This window comes from Chinchilla lanigera, unplaced genomic scaffold (assembly GCF_000276665.1).
Source record: "Chinchilla lanigera isolate Chin_1 unplaced genomic scaffold, ChiLan1.0 scaffold00010, whole genome shotgun sequence".
Lineage (NCBI taxonomy): Eukaryota > Metazoa > Chordata > Mammalia > Rodentia > Chinchillidae > Chinchilla > Chinchilla lanigera.
The window spans coordinates 31,888,865-31,905,833 of NW_004955411.1; the positions used below are offsets into that span (position 1 = coordinate 31,888,865).

At 46.0% G+C, this 16,969-nt stretch overlaps 2 protein-coding genes and 1 long non-coding RNA gene across 5 annotated transcripts in view; 1 reads left to right on the forward strand and 2 right to left on the reverse strand.

The window, feature by feature from the left end:
- The window catches only part of Aim1 (absent in melanoma 1), a 116,064-nt gene extending 106,911 nt beyond the window's left edge, over positions 1–9,153 (forward strand). For both annotated transcript variants that reach the window (XM_005377829.2, XM_013510790.1), the window contains exons 18-21: positions 2,134–2,257; positions 2,642–2,800; positions 5,034–5,196; positions 8,678–9,153. In XM_005377829.2, the coding sequence (XP_005377886.1) occupies positions 2,134–2,257; positions 2,642–2,800; positions 5,034–5,196; positions 8,678–8,766 (535 nt within the window). In that variant the 3' untranslated portion in view covers positions 8,767–9,153. The remainder of the gene's footprint in view (positions 1–2,133; positions 2,258–2,641; positions 2,801–5,033; positions 5,197–8,677) is intronic.
- LOC102006108 lies at positions 2,807–8,671 on the reverse strand. Of its 2 annotated transcripts, none has more exons than XR_001232823.1 (3): positions 7,429–8,671; positions 5,590–6,878; positions 2,807–3,636 (listed from the first exon to the last, which is right to left on the reverse strand). It is a non-coding gene; the product is annotated as an uncharacterized LOC102006108 (long non-coding RNA). The 2 variants fall into 2 exon arrangements; XR_001232822.1 differs by lacking the exon at positions 2,807–3,636 and having other exon boundaries at positions 5,204–6,878; positions 7,429–7,530; positions 7,718–8,671.
- A 4,830-nt stretch (positions 9,154–13,983) lies between the features above and the next one.
- The window catches only part of Rtn4ip1 (reticulon 4 interacting protein 1), a 47,798-nt gene continuing 44,812 nt past the window's right edge, over positions 13,984–16,969 (reverse strand). Inside the window, exon 9 of the mRNA XM_005377832.2 lies at positions 13,984–14,114. Within this exon, the coding sequence (XP_005377889.1) occupies positions 14,007–14,114 (108 nt within the window). The 3' untranslated portion in view covers positions 13,984–14,006. The remainder of the gene's footprint in view (positions 14,115–16,969) is intronic.

A 16,969-nucleotide genomic window follows, 5' to 3' on the forward strand; every position in this document is an offset into this window, starting at 1 on the left:
TAACTGCTGTGTTGTCCAGGTTAGCCTGAGCTCTTGGCTCAAGTCATCTCCCTGCCTCAGCTTCTCCAGAAAGCTGGGACTCCAGTTGCCTGCCACCACACAGGCAAAACAGATAATCTTAAAAATTAAGCTTTTAGAAGGTGTTAATTTTAATTGACAAATAACAATTGCATATATTTATGGGCATAATGTAATGTTTTGACACATTAACACTATGAAATGGTAAATTCAGGGTAATTAACGTCTGTTGTTTGAAATACTTATCATTTCTTTGTGGTAGGTAACTCACGTGAAATCCTCTCTTTTATCTATTTTGAAATATACATTATTCACTGTGGTCACCTGACGGTGCAACTGAATAGAATTTAGTCCTGTGTAACGTAACTTCATATCCGCTGCCCAACATCACCCCTCACCTTGTTCCCTTTCCTGTCACCTCTGGTAACCACCTTTCTGCTCCCTGCTTCTTTGAGTTCACTTTGTTAGATTTCGTGTGTAAGGGAGATCATACGGTATTCGTCTCTCTGTACCTGACCTGTAAAGTTCTGTCAGATTTTTTTCTGTCCTACATTACCAGAAGTGAACTGACATATAACACCTCATTCTCTGTGAGGGTTAATAATCACACACCTTCAGAGTACACTTTCCTCAGTGGGAAGAGCCATGTGGAAAGCATCTTTCATCTCCTTTAGGTAAGGCTTTGTTAATACCTCTCAGAGGTCCTAGGCAAATGCTCCGCACACAGGGGCTCCGCTCAGCAAATTTATTGAGCACTCTTTTAGTAAGAAAGAAAGAGGGACCTGGTTCCTCTTGTCCCTTTGAGAGAACAGGTCTTTTCATTTTGGAGTAAGGTTTTCCTTCGATTGGGAGTGACTGATGCTGTGCAAGTAATTAAGAGTCAACTTGGAAAGGTTTAAAACTGTCAGTCATTTTGATATTGGATAGGATATAAAAATGAGTAAGTACCATCAATACTAAGTATTTTTATGAAGGTATTTTTCTCTTCTGCATAAAACAACAGGTGTGGTCTTCCTATATGCATCAAGGGGGCCATTGTTATCTACAATATATTTAAGAAATACTAAACTAGTAGGATTACAGGTGTGACATTTTTTAGTAGCTTTTAGTGAAAACTTTCTGATAAATGGCTAAAATGAGAACATTGTAGAGTTCTAGGATTAAAAGTAGAGGACACTCTTCCTTGATGTAATGCGTCAGCAGGAGGCAGTTCACAGGTTGCTTACACACCAGGCGGCATGTGCTTCTCAGGTGTACAGTGCCAGCTGGGGTGGAAGGAGCCTGAGTAGCTTTAGTATTTTTTCTGGATTGGAGGAAGATTACTTTTTTAAACAAAATTTTGGTAGGTTGTAATTGTCCACATGTACCAGTGTCATACATTAAGAACTTTGCAGATCTGATCGATATTGACCCATAAGCTAAGGTTAGTATGATTCATAAACTGAGGTGGTTTTATGAACAGCTCTCAGGGAGGACTAGGGGGTCCTACTAAAAGAGTACATTTCATTGCTTTATTGGAAGAAAAAACTTAGCATTTCTCTTTAAGAATGGATCTTTTTAGCATAAATACCTGCGCTATAATTTTACTACTTGTCAAGAAATGGCTGTGTTCAGTGTCCTAGAAAAGTTCCATTTCCCCTCAGTATTTAAAGTATGAGGTTCAGTCCAGAAATTAAAAACACCCTAAAAATGTAATTGTTAAGGTCCATTGTCAAATGGAAATTGCCACCTCCTCCAGTTGTCTTGTTATTTTTCTTGTTACTAAGACAAAATACCCAACACCTAAAGTTAAAGGAAGAAAGGTTCATTTAGCTTACAGTTTGTAGAGGTTTTAGTTTGTAATAGGCTGGCTTCAAGGCAGGATGGCACATGGCAGAGGGGCAACAGTTCATGGCAGCGGAAGACAGCAAAAGCAACAGACAAGACAGGATTCTTTCTGTCCTTTATTTTGTATGCAGTGTACCTCCCAAGGGAAAATGTAGTTCTTACACCCTTAATCCCAGCACTGCACCACCAGTCAGTCACACACTCTAGATTCAGCCACTTTGCTTGAGGCTTTGGGGGGACATCTAGACCCAAACCCTAACAGTCATCTTTTTTTTTTTTCTTTCCCAGATGGGTTACTTATGAATATGGCAACTACAGGGGCCGACAGTTTCTACTGTCACCAGCAGAAGTACCGAACTGGTATGAATTCACCGGCTGTAGCCAGATAGGTTCTCTAAGACCTTTTGTTCAGGTATGTTTTTCTTTATGCTGTGCATAGATTTTCCTCTGAAATAATTTTTTTTGGGGGGGGGGTAAATGCAATATAACTTTGCAGTCTCAGAGCTTGAAATTAGCTCCCGTCCTTCAGTATAGTATTGGGGTTCAGTCTGTGGTACCAAGAAATGTGGCTGCTTTTAGAAATGCTGTCAAAATCAACATCAAACATTGTGTGTCCTAGGCACTTTCAAATTTGTCAAACTCTTACAATTGAGCAAATCTTAGAGCCTTGGAGACTCTTGGGTCTTCCACATCCCTGACCCACACCTAACTTCGGATGCTTCCACAGAGCAGTGCTGTTCAGCGCTTCTAGCGGCACACCCTGTATGTGACTATTTCTGGGGCTTTTGTTTTCTAGAAACGAATTTATTTCAGGCTTCGAAACAAAGCAACAGGGTTGTTCATGTCAACCAATGGGAACTTAGAGGATCTGAAGCTCCTCAGAATACAGGTCATGGAAGACGTCGGTGCTGATGACCAGATTTGGATTTATCAAGAAGGATGCATCAAATGCAGGGTGAGCCTTTAAGAGATGGGGTCGCCAACACCTTTGCCAGGGGGAGACTCATCCTTGCCGTGCTTCTGGGCTTTAGTTACAGAGATGCTATTCCATAATTCCCGGAGCACTGTTCAGAACCAGTCTTAGAAACTCAAAATGGGGTAGGGAGTGAGTCCAGCATTGAACCAAGATAGAATATTTGTGTCTGTTCTTTTTCTGTTACTGTATAAAAATTAAGCTATGATGTTGTTTTGCCCTTTCCTTAATGTACCTACTGTAGAAGTAGCCTACAGCCCGGCACATTAATAGAAGTCACACTTGTTTTCTATTTTGGAAAACGACAGCATGGGGTGAAGAGGTGCCCCTGGGACCCCACGGTCCGCTCCCTAGGGGCTCAGGCTGTATGTAGAAAGTGGCCCACTGCTCTCTCACATCGCTCCTGCCGTCAGACTTTAAAAGCTGAGTGTAGTCAGATTCTATGAGAGGAGCTCATGCCTCTGTTGTAGGTTTCTTTTTTCCTAGACTTTATGGGCTTTGCTGTTTGAGCCCAGTATTTTAAAAATGTCGTACCCCTTGAGTCAGCAGAAGGCTGCAACAGCCTTGTGAGAAAGAGCACGCTAGGGCTGGTGGCCGCTGTGCTTGAGGGCGATCCTTCCCTGCATAAACGGAAGCGCTGTTGAGATGTGCAAGATGACAGAGCACGACAGGCGCGGTAGTGCAATGCTGAAGGGTGAAGAGAAGGCAGCATCTGTCCTGGCATCACCTTCATGCAGGAGAGTGGAACCTTATCCTGCAGAGAGTGCTTATTCCTGCAGCCCAGCACTGATGTCACTTAACAGCTTGAATTCAGTAGCCTGTGAGGAAGAGTGAAATTTCACAGATGATCACAATGGTTTCATCTCACATAGTACACTGTACCACTGACCCACACCTCCAGCCCAGAATAGTCTCTTTTTGAGATAGGGTCTCCCTTGCACTCCCTATACTGTGTATGCTAGCCTCAAACTTATAATCCTCCTGAGAGCAGGGATTCTAAGTATGTACCACCATGCCTGGCAGAAGTGTACTTCCAATTCATTTTTTCCAAAAATATCATTATGTGTTACTGGCTTATGAGCATATGATGCCATGTACTATTTAAACAGAGTCCACCAAAAAATGTATGTACACTTCAGGAAAAAAAAAACTTGTATAAATATTTTAATACTGAATGTATTGAGCCCAGCGTGGTGGCCCATGCCTGTAATCCCAGCACTCGGGAGACTGAGGCAGGAAGATGGTTGCGAGTTCGAGGCCAGCCTGAACTACACAGTGAGACCCTGTCTGAAAAAATAAATAAATAAATATATTGAAACATCATGAGAGTAATACAAGTTACCTCTGGCCTCTGCAGTTACAAGAGATGCTCAAGATGGTGGCCATTAGCTTCCAGATATTTATAGTACAGTACACCGTTGCTTGGGTGACCTTGGTCATTGTGATTGCTGCATGTACATTTTCAATTTCTGCTCTAAGGGCTGGCGGTGTAGTGGGGTTTGTGTGATATACGACATCCTTTAGGTCGCCCATAGGGGGACCACCGTCCATTGAACAAACATACTAGTGTTCTTTTCCTGAAGTGTGTACATACTTCTTTTGGCAGACTCTGTGTATTAAAGGTAGATTCACTTTGGGGAAGGATTCTAAAGATTGCTGTGTTAAAACATATTCTGGTGGGCTTTATTTTCTTTTTATACCTGGAGAGTGTGCCTACTTCAAAAATTTGAGATGTTTCTCAGAGGAAAGACAAAAGGAGCTAGTAAATGTTGTCTCAGGTATTACAGTGATAAAATGCCCTGTTTGCATCGGAACTTCAGTCATAGCCCAGGGGCTCAGGCTGTGTTGGGGGAGGTTAAGCTGTACCCCAGCTTCAAATCACAGGCACTTCTGACAGGGAAAAGTACATGATGAGCAGTTTTCATGTCTGTATGCGTAATAGTAATACAGAGACTCTTGCAAAGGGCAGAAGTTTTAACAATGCACAAGAATTGAGGACGTTCTATGATTCATGTTATCTGAAATAACGTTCAAAAGTATTTCTTATTTGGTGCTAGTGAGTCTGTCTAAAAGCTGAAATGCCCCCTGGAATAAAGGAAGCCACCAAAAGAAACTGTGATAATTTATAAAAAATCATCTACTTAGAAGGGAATAATTATTATTAGGCTTAAGTACCTATTCTTTTTTAAGACACTTTGTTCTTTCCACTGAGCAGATAGCAGAAGACTGCTGCCTGACCATCGTGGGCAGTCTCGTCACATCAGGCTCTAAACTCGGCCTGTCACTTGACCAGAACGTCGACAGTCAGTTCTGGTGTATGAAGTCAGACGGCAGGATCTACAGCAAGCTGAAGCCAAACTTGGTTTTAGATATCAAAGGTAAGGGTCATTTCTTTGATTCTAACGTGCTTTTTTTCCTGTGGTGCTAGGGCTTGAACCTAGGGGCTCATACACACATGGAAAGTGCTCTACCACTGACGCCATCCTAGCCCTTTTCTCATAGGATCTTGTTAATAAGATACCAGGCTGGCCTCAAACTTGAGATCCTCCTCAGTCTGCAGAATAGCTAAGGTTACAGCTGTCCACCCCCACGACCAGCTCTCATATGCCTTTCTTTCTTTAATTAAGGAAAAAAATCTCAACTTTTGAAAATCGAAGGTACTATTGATACAGGGATACCTCAGTTCACGCACTTAATTCTTCCCACAATTCTGGTTGCAAACCAAACTGGACAAGAACTAAATCAGTTCAGTGGTTAGGTTCAATGTTTACCTGATAGAGCAGTTTGATTCGGTTCTTTAATCAGGGCTCCAGGCCAAGGCTGTCATTAAAAATTAAAACATAAAGGTAAAGAATGAGCTGTAGTCTGATTTTTAAAACACTTCTCAGTAACGGAAAGTGAAGCCTGAATATTTCATCAGGACTTTTGGTAGCTGCTTTTAGGAGAGGTACACCTGTAACTTCTGGTGATCTCTGTGTAGATCAAGTGACCAACACACTTACATACACAGTGGGATTAGAATCCCAAGTACCTTGAGAAGTTGGAGAGGGGCGCAGAGGCAGAAGACTATGCTTAGGGAACACAAATTAAGCAGTGTAACTGCAGGCTGGATGGAGGCCGAAACATTAAAAATGCAAGTAGGACCCTTGGACATGAGAAAAAAGTGCACCATGCGGGAAATGAAGAGTAATGTACAGTCTAACTCCATCTCAGTTTGTGAACCCACAACATGCCCATTTTATACACGACCAACCTGGGCAAGAATCGGCCCAGGCCTTTATTAACTTTGTGGCCCCTGCGTTTTTATTAACTTTTCTATAAGATCATTTTCAAAATCCCCAGGGAAGACAAAGAAATGTTATAAAATTGAAAAAGTAGAGTTTTTGAGGAAAAATTAGGGTAGTCCCCAAAAAAGGCTGAGCACACCATCATGTTTCTTACAAGTGCAGAGGCAGTCAGCTTCCTCTGTCCAGGGTTGAGGCCACTGAGATTGTGGGACAGAATATTTTTCTTTCAGTGCTATTCACGGGGTACCACATGACAGGCTCCACACTAGACACTCACGTGCCAAAGTGAACAGAGAGGACTGCTTCCCTGACCCAGCCTGTGCCGTGTGACTCCTCCCTGGGGGTCGCTTTAACTCTCCAAAGCTCCTTCCTAAAACATACTGTACATCAGTCCTGTGGCTCTGAGCGAGGAGAGTGTCCTGTGCATTAATGAACGCTCAACATTTAGTACAGCCGCTGCAGTAGCTGCTTAATTTCTTGTTATTTCTGGAATTTGAGTTGCCAGAATGTGGGAGAAGGCCGCCACCTTCTGGACATGAGAGAACAGGGCTTTACAGCCTATGTCCTGTGCCCGGGAAATGCAAACACATATGGGGCACTTTGTAGGACCTTGTGGTTTTCATTAGCTACAACCAAGTAATTCATTACCTTTTGAAAATGCCATAATATTTATTAGCCAGGCAGTGGCACACACCTGTAATCCCAACACTTAGGAGGCTGAGGCAGGAGAATTACTGTGAGTTTGAGGTCAGCCTGAACCACATAATGAGACCCTGTCACAAAGAAACAAAAAAGAAATTGCCAGTTTATTAGATCTAGTGTCTTTGTTCTCTTCTTGAGTTTGGGGGAAGAGTTGTTTTGGTAGATGTTTGTGTATTATTCCATACCTCGTATGTTATGACAGCAGTGGAAGCTGATTCACGCCCACTTTAAAAACCATCCAAGGTCTGGCAGGATTGTATTATAAGCAAATGAATCAGACAGCTGTGTAAACCACAAATACTACAAATAAACCAAACTGGAAAGATAACCTCCAAGCAGTATTTCAGACTGTTCAAGGAAATGCTAGTGATTGCTTTCAAATAGGGTGTTAGGGTGTAAGATGTGTTCTGAGTCACTCTTCAGTCCCACTTGGCCAGGAACTCGGAAGTAACCAGCTGTACTGGCAGGTAGATGGGGCCCTCAGAATACACAGGTGACATAGATAAGGTGGGACCGTCAGTGATGAGACCGCCAGTAATAAAGTCACGCTGTTCACCCTTTTAAGACCAGACAGTAAAGGAAAGCAACTTTCTAAAAACACAGTAGGTAGTGGCTTCCTACCTGCCTGCAAGTACACGTCAGGAAAGAAGGTTTGTGCCTCTGCTTCACTCATCTGTACTTCCCAGCCGCCCACAAGCAGTGCAGTAGAAATGCATTTCTTATCTATAAAAGAGAAGAAGTCTGACATGATTTAAATTTTTCCCAAAGGCAAAACAATGAATTAACTTCTTTCTCAAGAACTTTCTAGTCTTAAAGATTGTAATTAGAATCAATGATGCATAATTTTTAAAAGTCTGTTAACGTACTGTAATCCCGAAGAATGGAAGGGAAGCCACTGTGCCCTCAGTACCTTCTGAAATCTCACTGGAGAGTGCTGTGTTGCAGGCAGAGTGTAGGGTTTGCTGGTAGTGGGAACTTTTCTTCCCCCGCAAAGGTGCATGTGGAAGGCCCCAGCCGCCTTGTAGTCACACTGTGCCCCGCTGTGAAGAGGCTATCTCAGTGACAACGCAGCATCGCAAGACACGGTTTCCTTCTCCAGTTACCTAGGTTCCTAAGTTAGCAGACTTTCGCTGTCTTCTAATGCTTTAAAGGAGAGAAGAATGTTGATTTCTGGTTGGCCTAAGCATGTGTGTGTGGACATACTGCCTCGGTGCAGAGGCTTACACTGAAAGGTAAAGTATCTGAAAGTATATGTCCTGGAAAATGACCAAAAAAAATCAGATCGCCTTTCCTTTCGTTAATGACACTTCTGCCCTGAAAGAGGCCATGGGACTGTTTTTGATACACTAGTTTCCAGTAAGTACCCTGGGAAGTCTGTTTATACACATTCTGGTGAAGAATGATGGGCTGGTGATACTGGTTTAGAATTACTACGTACCAACTGCTTTCTTAGCCGTGGGAGCGCTTCCCTACCTCCCTGGTGCTGTGCGGACTTCTGATGCCGTTCAGCCCCCGCTTTGACCTAATGCAGCCGTTTCTCATTACTCACCTAAAACCCGTAGCCTCCGACAGCCACTCCTACCGGCCTTCCACTGCCACCAGGTTTGCCTGCTCACTCCTTGCTAGGATCGCACGTCCGTGATTTCACACCTTGTAGCCTCCTTTTCCTTTTCCCGTTGGCCCCAGTTTCAGGCATGTTAACGTCGAGCACAAACAGGAACCTCACAGTGTGAGCTCCTGCACAGGCATCTGGAGTTTCCAGCCCTGGCATTTCCGTGGAGCACGCAGTCTCACAGGGTTCACGTTGCTCTGTGGGTGCGGTCTGCTGTTGCCCTCTGGTCTGCACACTGCTTACTTTCCTTTGTTGCAGGGGGTGCGCAGTACGATCAGAATCACATCATCCTCAACACAGTCAACGAGGAGAAGTTAACACAAGTGTGGGAAGCCATGGTCCTATGAACGTCAACACGGACACGGGGGCCTTTTCTGGAGGACTTGCCAGCCACTTGCTTCGAGAAACACAAGAGGACGGTGCTGGTGGGGGAGCCCAGTAGAAAGTGGACCAACGCCCTCTCTCCACCGAGTCACCTGCCGTGACTGGGAGACTTACAAGACTGTAATAGTTTTAAACCAGTAATTAGCCCTCCTCTCATTTCTTGCTTTCATTGCCTCAGTAACTACTTAAACAGGTTGCCTCATTAGCAGCTTTTAGGTATTTTTAAAAGATGTTAAGACTCAGAACTGTGTAGATTTTAAATTTTTTCCAAAGATAGTGACAGAAGAGAACAGGACCAAATTTACTGATTCTGTGGACCTACAAATCCCTTTTTTTTTTTCTTTTTGTCTTTTTGAGACAAGGTCTTACTATGCAGTTCAGGCTGGACTTGAGCTCACTTTGTAGCCCAGGCTGGCCTCGAACATGCAACCATCCTCTGCCTCAGCCTCCTGAGTGCTGGGATTGCAGATGTGCACCACCATGCCTGGCCTCCCTTACACTTTAAAGGGAGCTATAAACGCTTCTATTTGTAAGGTAGAATACTGTTTACCACTTTAGAGGAATGCTTTATTAGGCCTGTACATTTGTCTTGGCCTTAATGTTTTCTGGACTTAATAATTATGCTGAAAGGCAGAGTGTGAAAACCTGGTGTGTTCAGGAACATAAGGCATTCAATAAATATAAACAAAGTGCCTTTCTTACAGTGGCTACTAGAACAGTATTATCACAGCCTCATTGATTAGCATGTCCTTACTCACCTACGCCACGTACTGAAGCCATATTCTACCGTTTTTTGCTAAACTCAGAACTTCTAGCCTCATTTCCAGCCCTTACTGCCTAGGACAGGCAGGTACCTTGGACACTACAGCCCTAAGCTCCCTTCCTTCTAGTAGCAGAAAGAGAGTGTGCGATGCTGAGAGGACGACCGTAGTCATCTCCAGAAAGTGAAGGAGAGGAGCCCGTAAGAGCTGTTTGCCGGTCAAATGCTAGAGCTCTGAGAACCCTAAAATGCACTAAGGGATTCAGAAACGCAATGAAGCCATTTAACTTGGCAATACACTGGTGCACACCGTGCTGCTCTGTCGGTTCTTGTTTGGAACAGAACTGCTAAATGTTTCCTCGAGTACATTCTTTGTCCTCAACACCTAATACTGGTGCTCTTGTCACAAGCAGACTTGTCACAAGTAGAACAAATCTTGTTTCTATTTTATCTGTTAAAGCACGTTTCTAATTCTGAAATGTGATCCTCCCTAGAGTCCATGGTAGACAACAGTGGCCATGAGAACAGTTCTAAAACGTTCGTACAGCAGCATTCAGCATGCCTCTCTTGGTCTTACATGTCTTTGTAGCTCTCATTTTAGGCCTTTTGGTCTGTATCATTAAAATATGGTGGGTGGGTGAAGATAATTCTGTAATAGCCTGAGTGGAGTTTCTGTGGAATAAACTTATTTCTGGCCAACTGCACTGACAGCATCTCTAAGTCCATTCAGAACCACTCGTGTCACCACAGGAGAGTCACAGGCCGGCTGGCTTAGGATGAGGCGAGTTCACGGGGTCCCGGCAGAGCAGCCGCAAGAGTGGGTGCAGTGCTGCTCGCCTCCTCGCGCAGCCTGGGGCCCTCGGGGAGGAGCTGAGCCCCTGCACACGGGCTTAGGAGCGGCTGCATCTACAATGAAAAGGCTTTTTTTTTCCTTTTGAAATAAATTTACACTCAGATAATTCAGAGAAAAAAGCTTCCAAATAAGTGTCTAAGAGCAATAAACTATTTCTCAAAGTAGGTCCACATCAAAGGCTAGAAGCAAGTGTCGAAGGTACAGTAATGGCCTGAGTATAGCAGTAAATAAAAACTACCTGAAACTAATGGAGAGTAGGGAATCCAAAGTGCACCCTGTGACAGGTTTATTGGTGGGACGCTGAAACAGGCCTATAAAGACATGAAACGGCAGAGCGGGCTCCACAGAAATGGTGGTAATTTCCACGGAAAAGCGCTCTGGCTAGTGTGCTTCAATTACTGAAAGAGGCCCAACCCTAATGCAAAAGGTAAGGGTTTAAAAAAGTGAGAGCCTTTAGCTTCACCTTCCACTATGAAGAAAGCAAACAAATGAATCATAGGCCAGATTTTTATACATGACCTCAGCAACTCAGAACTTACTTTTGTTCCTTCCCATGTTGCTGCAGATCAGAACCAGGGCTTTGCACATTCCAGACAAGTGCTCCACACTGAGCGCCTCCAGCCCTGCGAGTGGGCACCTGGAGGACTGTGGTAACCACACCAGAGACGGAGAATAAAAACAGAAGGCAACGTGTTAGCTTTCGACTACTGTGACAAAAAAAACCTATCGGTAGTGTTGACTCTTTTTTTCCATTAGTTCAAGATTATTTCCCATTAACTTTGTCAACCGTTTCTTTTAAATGCAAATATTTAAGTTCTTAAAAATAAAAAAAAAAAACCAAGCAGGAAAGGTTTGTTTGGGCGCAGTTTTAGAGGACTCAGTCCGTGGCTGTTGGCTCTGTTGCTTTTGGGTCCCGGCAAGGCAGCCCCTCGTGCTGGAAGCAAGTGATGGAGGAAGAAGCTTACTTCGTGGAGGCCAGGAGGGAGCTGGGGTCCAATATCCTCCCGAGGGCAGGCCCCTGATGACCTAACTTCTCCCACTGGGTCCCGCCTCTCAAAGGTCTCATCACATCCTGACACAGCCGCAGGCCTGAGGACAAGCCTTCAACACACAGCCTCCGGGAGACACTCCCCTCCGGATTTCAGCACTGCACCCCAGCCCCTGAAGGCAGCAGCAAGATGCACTCAGTCCATCTCCAAGAGTTTCCGAAATCTCAACAGTTCCAGCACTGCTCAAGGAAGTGAAACCTGACACTCCAGGCAAACCCTTAGCTTTGAGCCCCTGTAAAAATTGTTACTTCCAAGATACAAAGGATAAATATTCCTATTCTAAAAGGGAAGAATAAGAGCTAAAAAGGAATAGAGCAAAACAAGACCAAAGCCAACATGATAAACACTGAGCCCTGTACCTTCGCATCCTGCATCGAATGCCCCAGTGGTGACATGAGTGGTATGAGCACTGAAGGGTTTGGCACCTCGCCTTGGCCTTGCGGATGGCATCCCATCTGGCCAGTCTCCTGAGCTGGCCGATGGCCGCCTGCCGCCCCCTCGGTAGGCACTGCATGTTCCTGGCGTCTTCAACTGCCTGGGTCTCCACTGAAGCTCTGGCTGCACTCTCACAGCTTCATGTGTCATGCCGTCAGGATGCCTGCAGGGACCCTGACCCTGCCGCACCCGCCTGGCCTCCCAGGTTTTCCCTGGAAATCCCGGAAGCCTCCATGACCCCTTGGTTTTTGCATTCTTCATGGTTGCAAAAGCAGCATCCTGTGGACAGGGCCAAGGTCTGCTGCCAGTGAGCTGTACCCAAGTCCACTGGAGTCACTGCTGCGGCAGCCCGGGTGCCGTGACAGCTCAATCCTGGGAAACAAATTCCCAAGGAAACAATTTCCTAGGTGGCTGTGTGAGCACAAACCGAACTTGAAGTAAGCTTACACTCTTATCTTTGAGCCTGTGACAGGTGGGGTCTCCTGTCATCTCAGCACAAAGTACAGGGGGCCTCGGTCCTTCCCATTCTGGTCACAAACCGACTGGTCGTGAATTGAAATTGACCCCTAAGCTCAACCCTGGACCTAACCACTTAACCAGTGAATCTGATTTATTTCTCATCCAATGCAGTTTCGGTCAGAACTGTGGAAAGAATTAAGTTTGTAAACTGAGGTACCACTGTACATGACTTCCTTTTAATGGTACCACTCTCTGTAGCAACTGCCCCCTCCTTGGTGGCACACACTCCTTTTCTGGCAAACTCCAAGTTGCCCAATTTTTCCATTGTCTTTCTTGCTCACTTTCTCTGTAAATTTGGCTACAGATAGCCAGCAAGATCCATCTGTTGCCTGAAAACTGCTACCTTGAAATTTCTTCCAGCTGGGCATGATGGTGCATGCCTGTAATCTCAGCACTCACGAGGCCGAGGCAGGAGGATTACTGCAAGTTCAAGGCTGAGCTATATAGTGAGACCCTGTCTCAAAAAACAATACAAAACACCAAAAACCGAAATTTCTTCCACTAGATAAACCTATCACCTTTAAACTCAGCCCCACACAAGTCTCAAGCCATGGACAAAATTCAACCAAGTTCTTTTTCACCAAACAGTAACACAAGTAGCCTCTAGTTCAATTTCCAGTAGAACCTTTACTTCATTCTCAAGCTTCATCAGCATAGCCTTTACTGTCTGCATTTCTATCAGCATTTTGGTCACCTGAGCCTTCACCAGAATCACAGGATAAGCTCTGCTTACAGCAGTCCAGACTTACTGTATCCTGCTTCTTCAAACTTTTCCCAATTCCCCTTCCAACCAATTCCAAAGACTTCTGAACCACACCATCAATACAATCACAACAGTGACCCCACTTCTTGGTACCAATTTCCTTTGTTAGTTAGCCTTCTGTTACTATAAGAAACACCTGCAAATTAAGATACAAGGAGAAAAGGTTTATTTTGACTCACGATTTGAAGGTTTCAGTCCATGGTCAGTGGCTCCACTACTTTTGGGCATGGCGGCACATCATTGTGAATGATGGCGCAAGATGCTTACCTTACTGTGGCCAGAAAGTAAAGGGAAGCAAGGGGCCAGACTCCCAATATTCCCTCCAAGGGATGCCCCCACTGACTAACTTCCTTCCACTAGGTTTCACCCCCTCCCCATATGGCTGTAGGCTTGTGACCAAGCCTTGATCACATGGGCTTCTGGCAACATTTCAGACCCAAATAATGCTACCAGTTAGAAAGGTGCTCCCTGATGAGTTTAAAAAGGAACTAACTTTTAACACCAGAAGTTTTAGGATCTCACATGCATTAAGATGATAAGATATGGTTTGAGCTGACTGGAAGGTACTCTAGCAATCTTCAAAGCTGGTGGCAAAGAGCAGCTTAAAGAAAACAATGTGCATTTGTCACTGACTATAGAGAAGTCCAAGTGCTGATATTTTTGTATCAATTACTGGAAAATTATTGACCAGAAGTGGTGTGCTTTTTTTAATCATGACATTTATACTCTAATCTGAAATTTGAGAGGACTGTCTAAAGAAAAAGTTTGGACCACAAGCACTTAGCAAATAACAGCCAACAATGACTAACGCACAGGGCATTTATTTAAATGACATTTATTACAGTCTTTCCTCGTGCGTGTCCTCTTTCCACCTTCAGGAAGGCTTCCGGAACTTTAGAAAAAGGAAAGGTTTGTTCAATAACTGGCTGAATCTGTAAAATACAAGAAGAGATTGGTTGATAAGAAACCCACCCCACATCTTTCAAGGCTGATGACGCCTGCAATTGGTTTCTTCATGATACCCTTCCAGGGCTGTCTCGGGCCTTTCTCCAGAGTCCCTAGATCAGGAGCTCAGCTGGCCACAGCCGCCACCTCTGTTCCTGTTTGCTCACATCGCTCTCTGAGGAGGCCAATTCCACTGTCCCCCATCTTGCTTCCGCTCTATGCTGTCATGCCACTCCCTTACCCAGAACCCTCCCATAGCTCCCAAGCCTGGCACTCAAAGGCCACTACCATGCCACCCTCAGCCCTCCCGTGGACTGTGTGCTTTACCAAGGGGGCGCATCTGAACAGCGTCTCTTTAGAGACTGCCTTGTTATAACCACGTACCCATCTCATCCACCCTGCTGTGTAAGGAACTATCAAAGGGGGTGCCCCGAAGTCCTTGCAATTAGGCTTCCCTGTGGCCCCCTTAAGATAGTATGCAGAGTAGCAAAGAAATTTTTCAAAAATGTGTTAAATAAATGTTTGTTTATTTAACTGGAGTACGCCGTACTCATGGTATAGGTCACCTCTCTTGTAGTCCTGTAGAACACCCAGAATAATGCCAGGCACATAGGAGCAGCGTACAAGTGTCACATAGGTGAAACTCAGGATAAGTGGGAAGCAGGAATCTTAGGTGAGCTTGCTGGGGCTCAGGAAAGCGTGACCCAGGCTGCTCTGCGGAGTGGCAGCGCGGCTGGTGAGTGTGCAGGAAAGCTGTTCCAGCCAGCTCGTCCGCGGCACACCATTATCACTGCCAGCAACCTCCTCTGAAACTAGTCCCAGGCGACACCCCTCCCCCCGTGCAAAAATCTAACCGACCACCCGTCTACAAAACATCACGCAGAAATCTCACTGTCCGCAGGGCCCCTCGCTGGGCTGCCTCCCCAGCTCCACTGGCAGGGCCGGGCCACCAGAAGGCACAAGCCAACTCGCATGTCCCCTCGTGACATTCAGATGCGTCTGACACAACTTCTGGTGTGACTGTCACAGCTCACCCACCCGAGAAGCATCTTGGACTCTGCGTGTTCCCTTCTGCTAAGAGCTCAAATTTTTTTTCTGTCCACAAATCACAACAAGCTCATGATAAAAAACTAGCTACCATGTTCTGTCCTCACTACATACCGAGCACTGGTCCAAGGTCTCCATATATTTACCTCATTTAAAGCCCGTAACCACCTTCTGAGGTAGGATTGCCCATATACCCTTTTTACAAATGAGGAAACTGAGGCACAGAGTTAAACATGTGAGTGCCACATTAAGTGCTGACAACGCGGGAAGCCATCTCTGCTCTCACCTGCATGTGCCGGATCTCTCATTACCATGCTGCTTTCTCGCTCTACCTCTCAAGGAAGGGACAGGTAGCCAAGAGCTAATATGACCTCCCAAAGCCTGCACCTTGGTGCACCTTCCTTGTGCCGGCTGAGGACCTGGTCTCCAGGCTGTGTCCAGGCCACCGACGTGACAGATGTGCGCCAACACTTCCGCCTACCTGCAGAAGAGCTCACTGACTGAGCTTCCTAGCACGCCCAGTGCGGCCCAGAACCTTCCTCCACATACATCACAGCCACTGAGGACAACTTGAGAGCACTTGCTAGATGAACTCTGCCTTCTCTGAAAATAGAGGGCACTCGGGGGCCCCGTGTGCCCCACAGGAAGCCTTCTGCACTCACTGCCTTCCTTAGAAGCCCTGGGACATGGTTTTCTAGGTGCTGATTACCTGGAGAAGGAATGATTTTAATGCAGCCTTGACATGCACTATCGGGGCCTCCACTTGGATCACCCAAATCAGACTCCAGCGGGAGGGAGGACCGTGCCTTTGCCACAGGCTTCCCGAGAGGTGCGCAGGCTCACTGCAGTGGGGCCGCTGTGGCCTTCTGCCTTGTGCTCAGGCTCCTGAACTTGCAGCAGACACATACTCAGCCACTCCACAAAGATCTACTAAGTGCCTAGCTTCTAAGTCCTAGGCGCTACCCCAGAGCAGCTACACAAAACGGGCCGTGCTCCAGAACGAGCCGCCTAAGCCAGTGTGAAGCACAGTCACTCTGGAGCTCTGCGGGAGCCACACAGGCTGACCTGCTGACCCAGGCAGTGACCGCACACTTTGATCTGGCTGGTCAGGCCTATTGTGGCAAATAACCCGAGAGGGCTGACCGCGGCATAATGAGTCACTGAGCACTGCCCGTAAGTGACAATGAAAAGAAGGCTTCTGAATCGGGGGCAGGCAAATGCCGCTGTTGGCTGAATACGTGGCAGCAAATGAAGATTATCTGGACAATGTGACAGTGTCTAAGCATAGCCTCCCATCAGACCTAAACCCTTGTTTGTTAAGGACAAAGGGATCAGAGCTAAAATCCAGAGAGGGGAAAGAAAGGTTACTCGCAGTGAAGTGAGGACATTTATGTGATGACACAGGGAGCTGGACAGAAAACCAGCTGTCCCTGTCCACCCGGCACAGGGAGCTGTTATAAAGTGGGCAGGCCCAGCACCACACTTCCCGCTGCAGACACCAAGCGCACGGCGGACCACGGGAGGCCGCGGCAGCAGCGCTCCTTCGGGCTTGATGCACGTGTGGGGTCCGCGAGATGCACCTTATCTCCCTTAAGCCAAGGCCATGCCAAGCCAGAACCAAGATCTGGCACCTGCTCTGTGACCACTACGGACAGTGTAGAACAGGGAGCAGGAAACCTCAGCCTCCCTAAATCCGGCCTCGCAACACAGTGCCTCACCAGGACTCCCGGGGCTGAGGCAGGAACCCGCTCTGCCCCATTTTTCACCAGCTGGGCGACGGGGTTCTGGGGGGAAA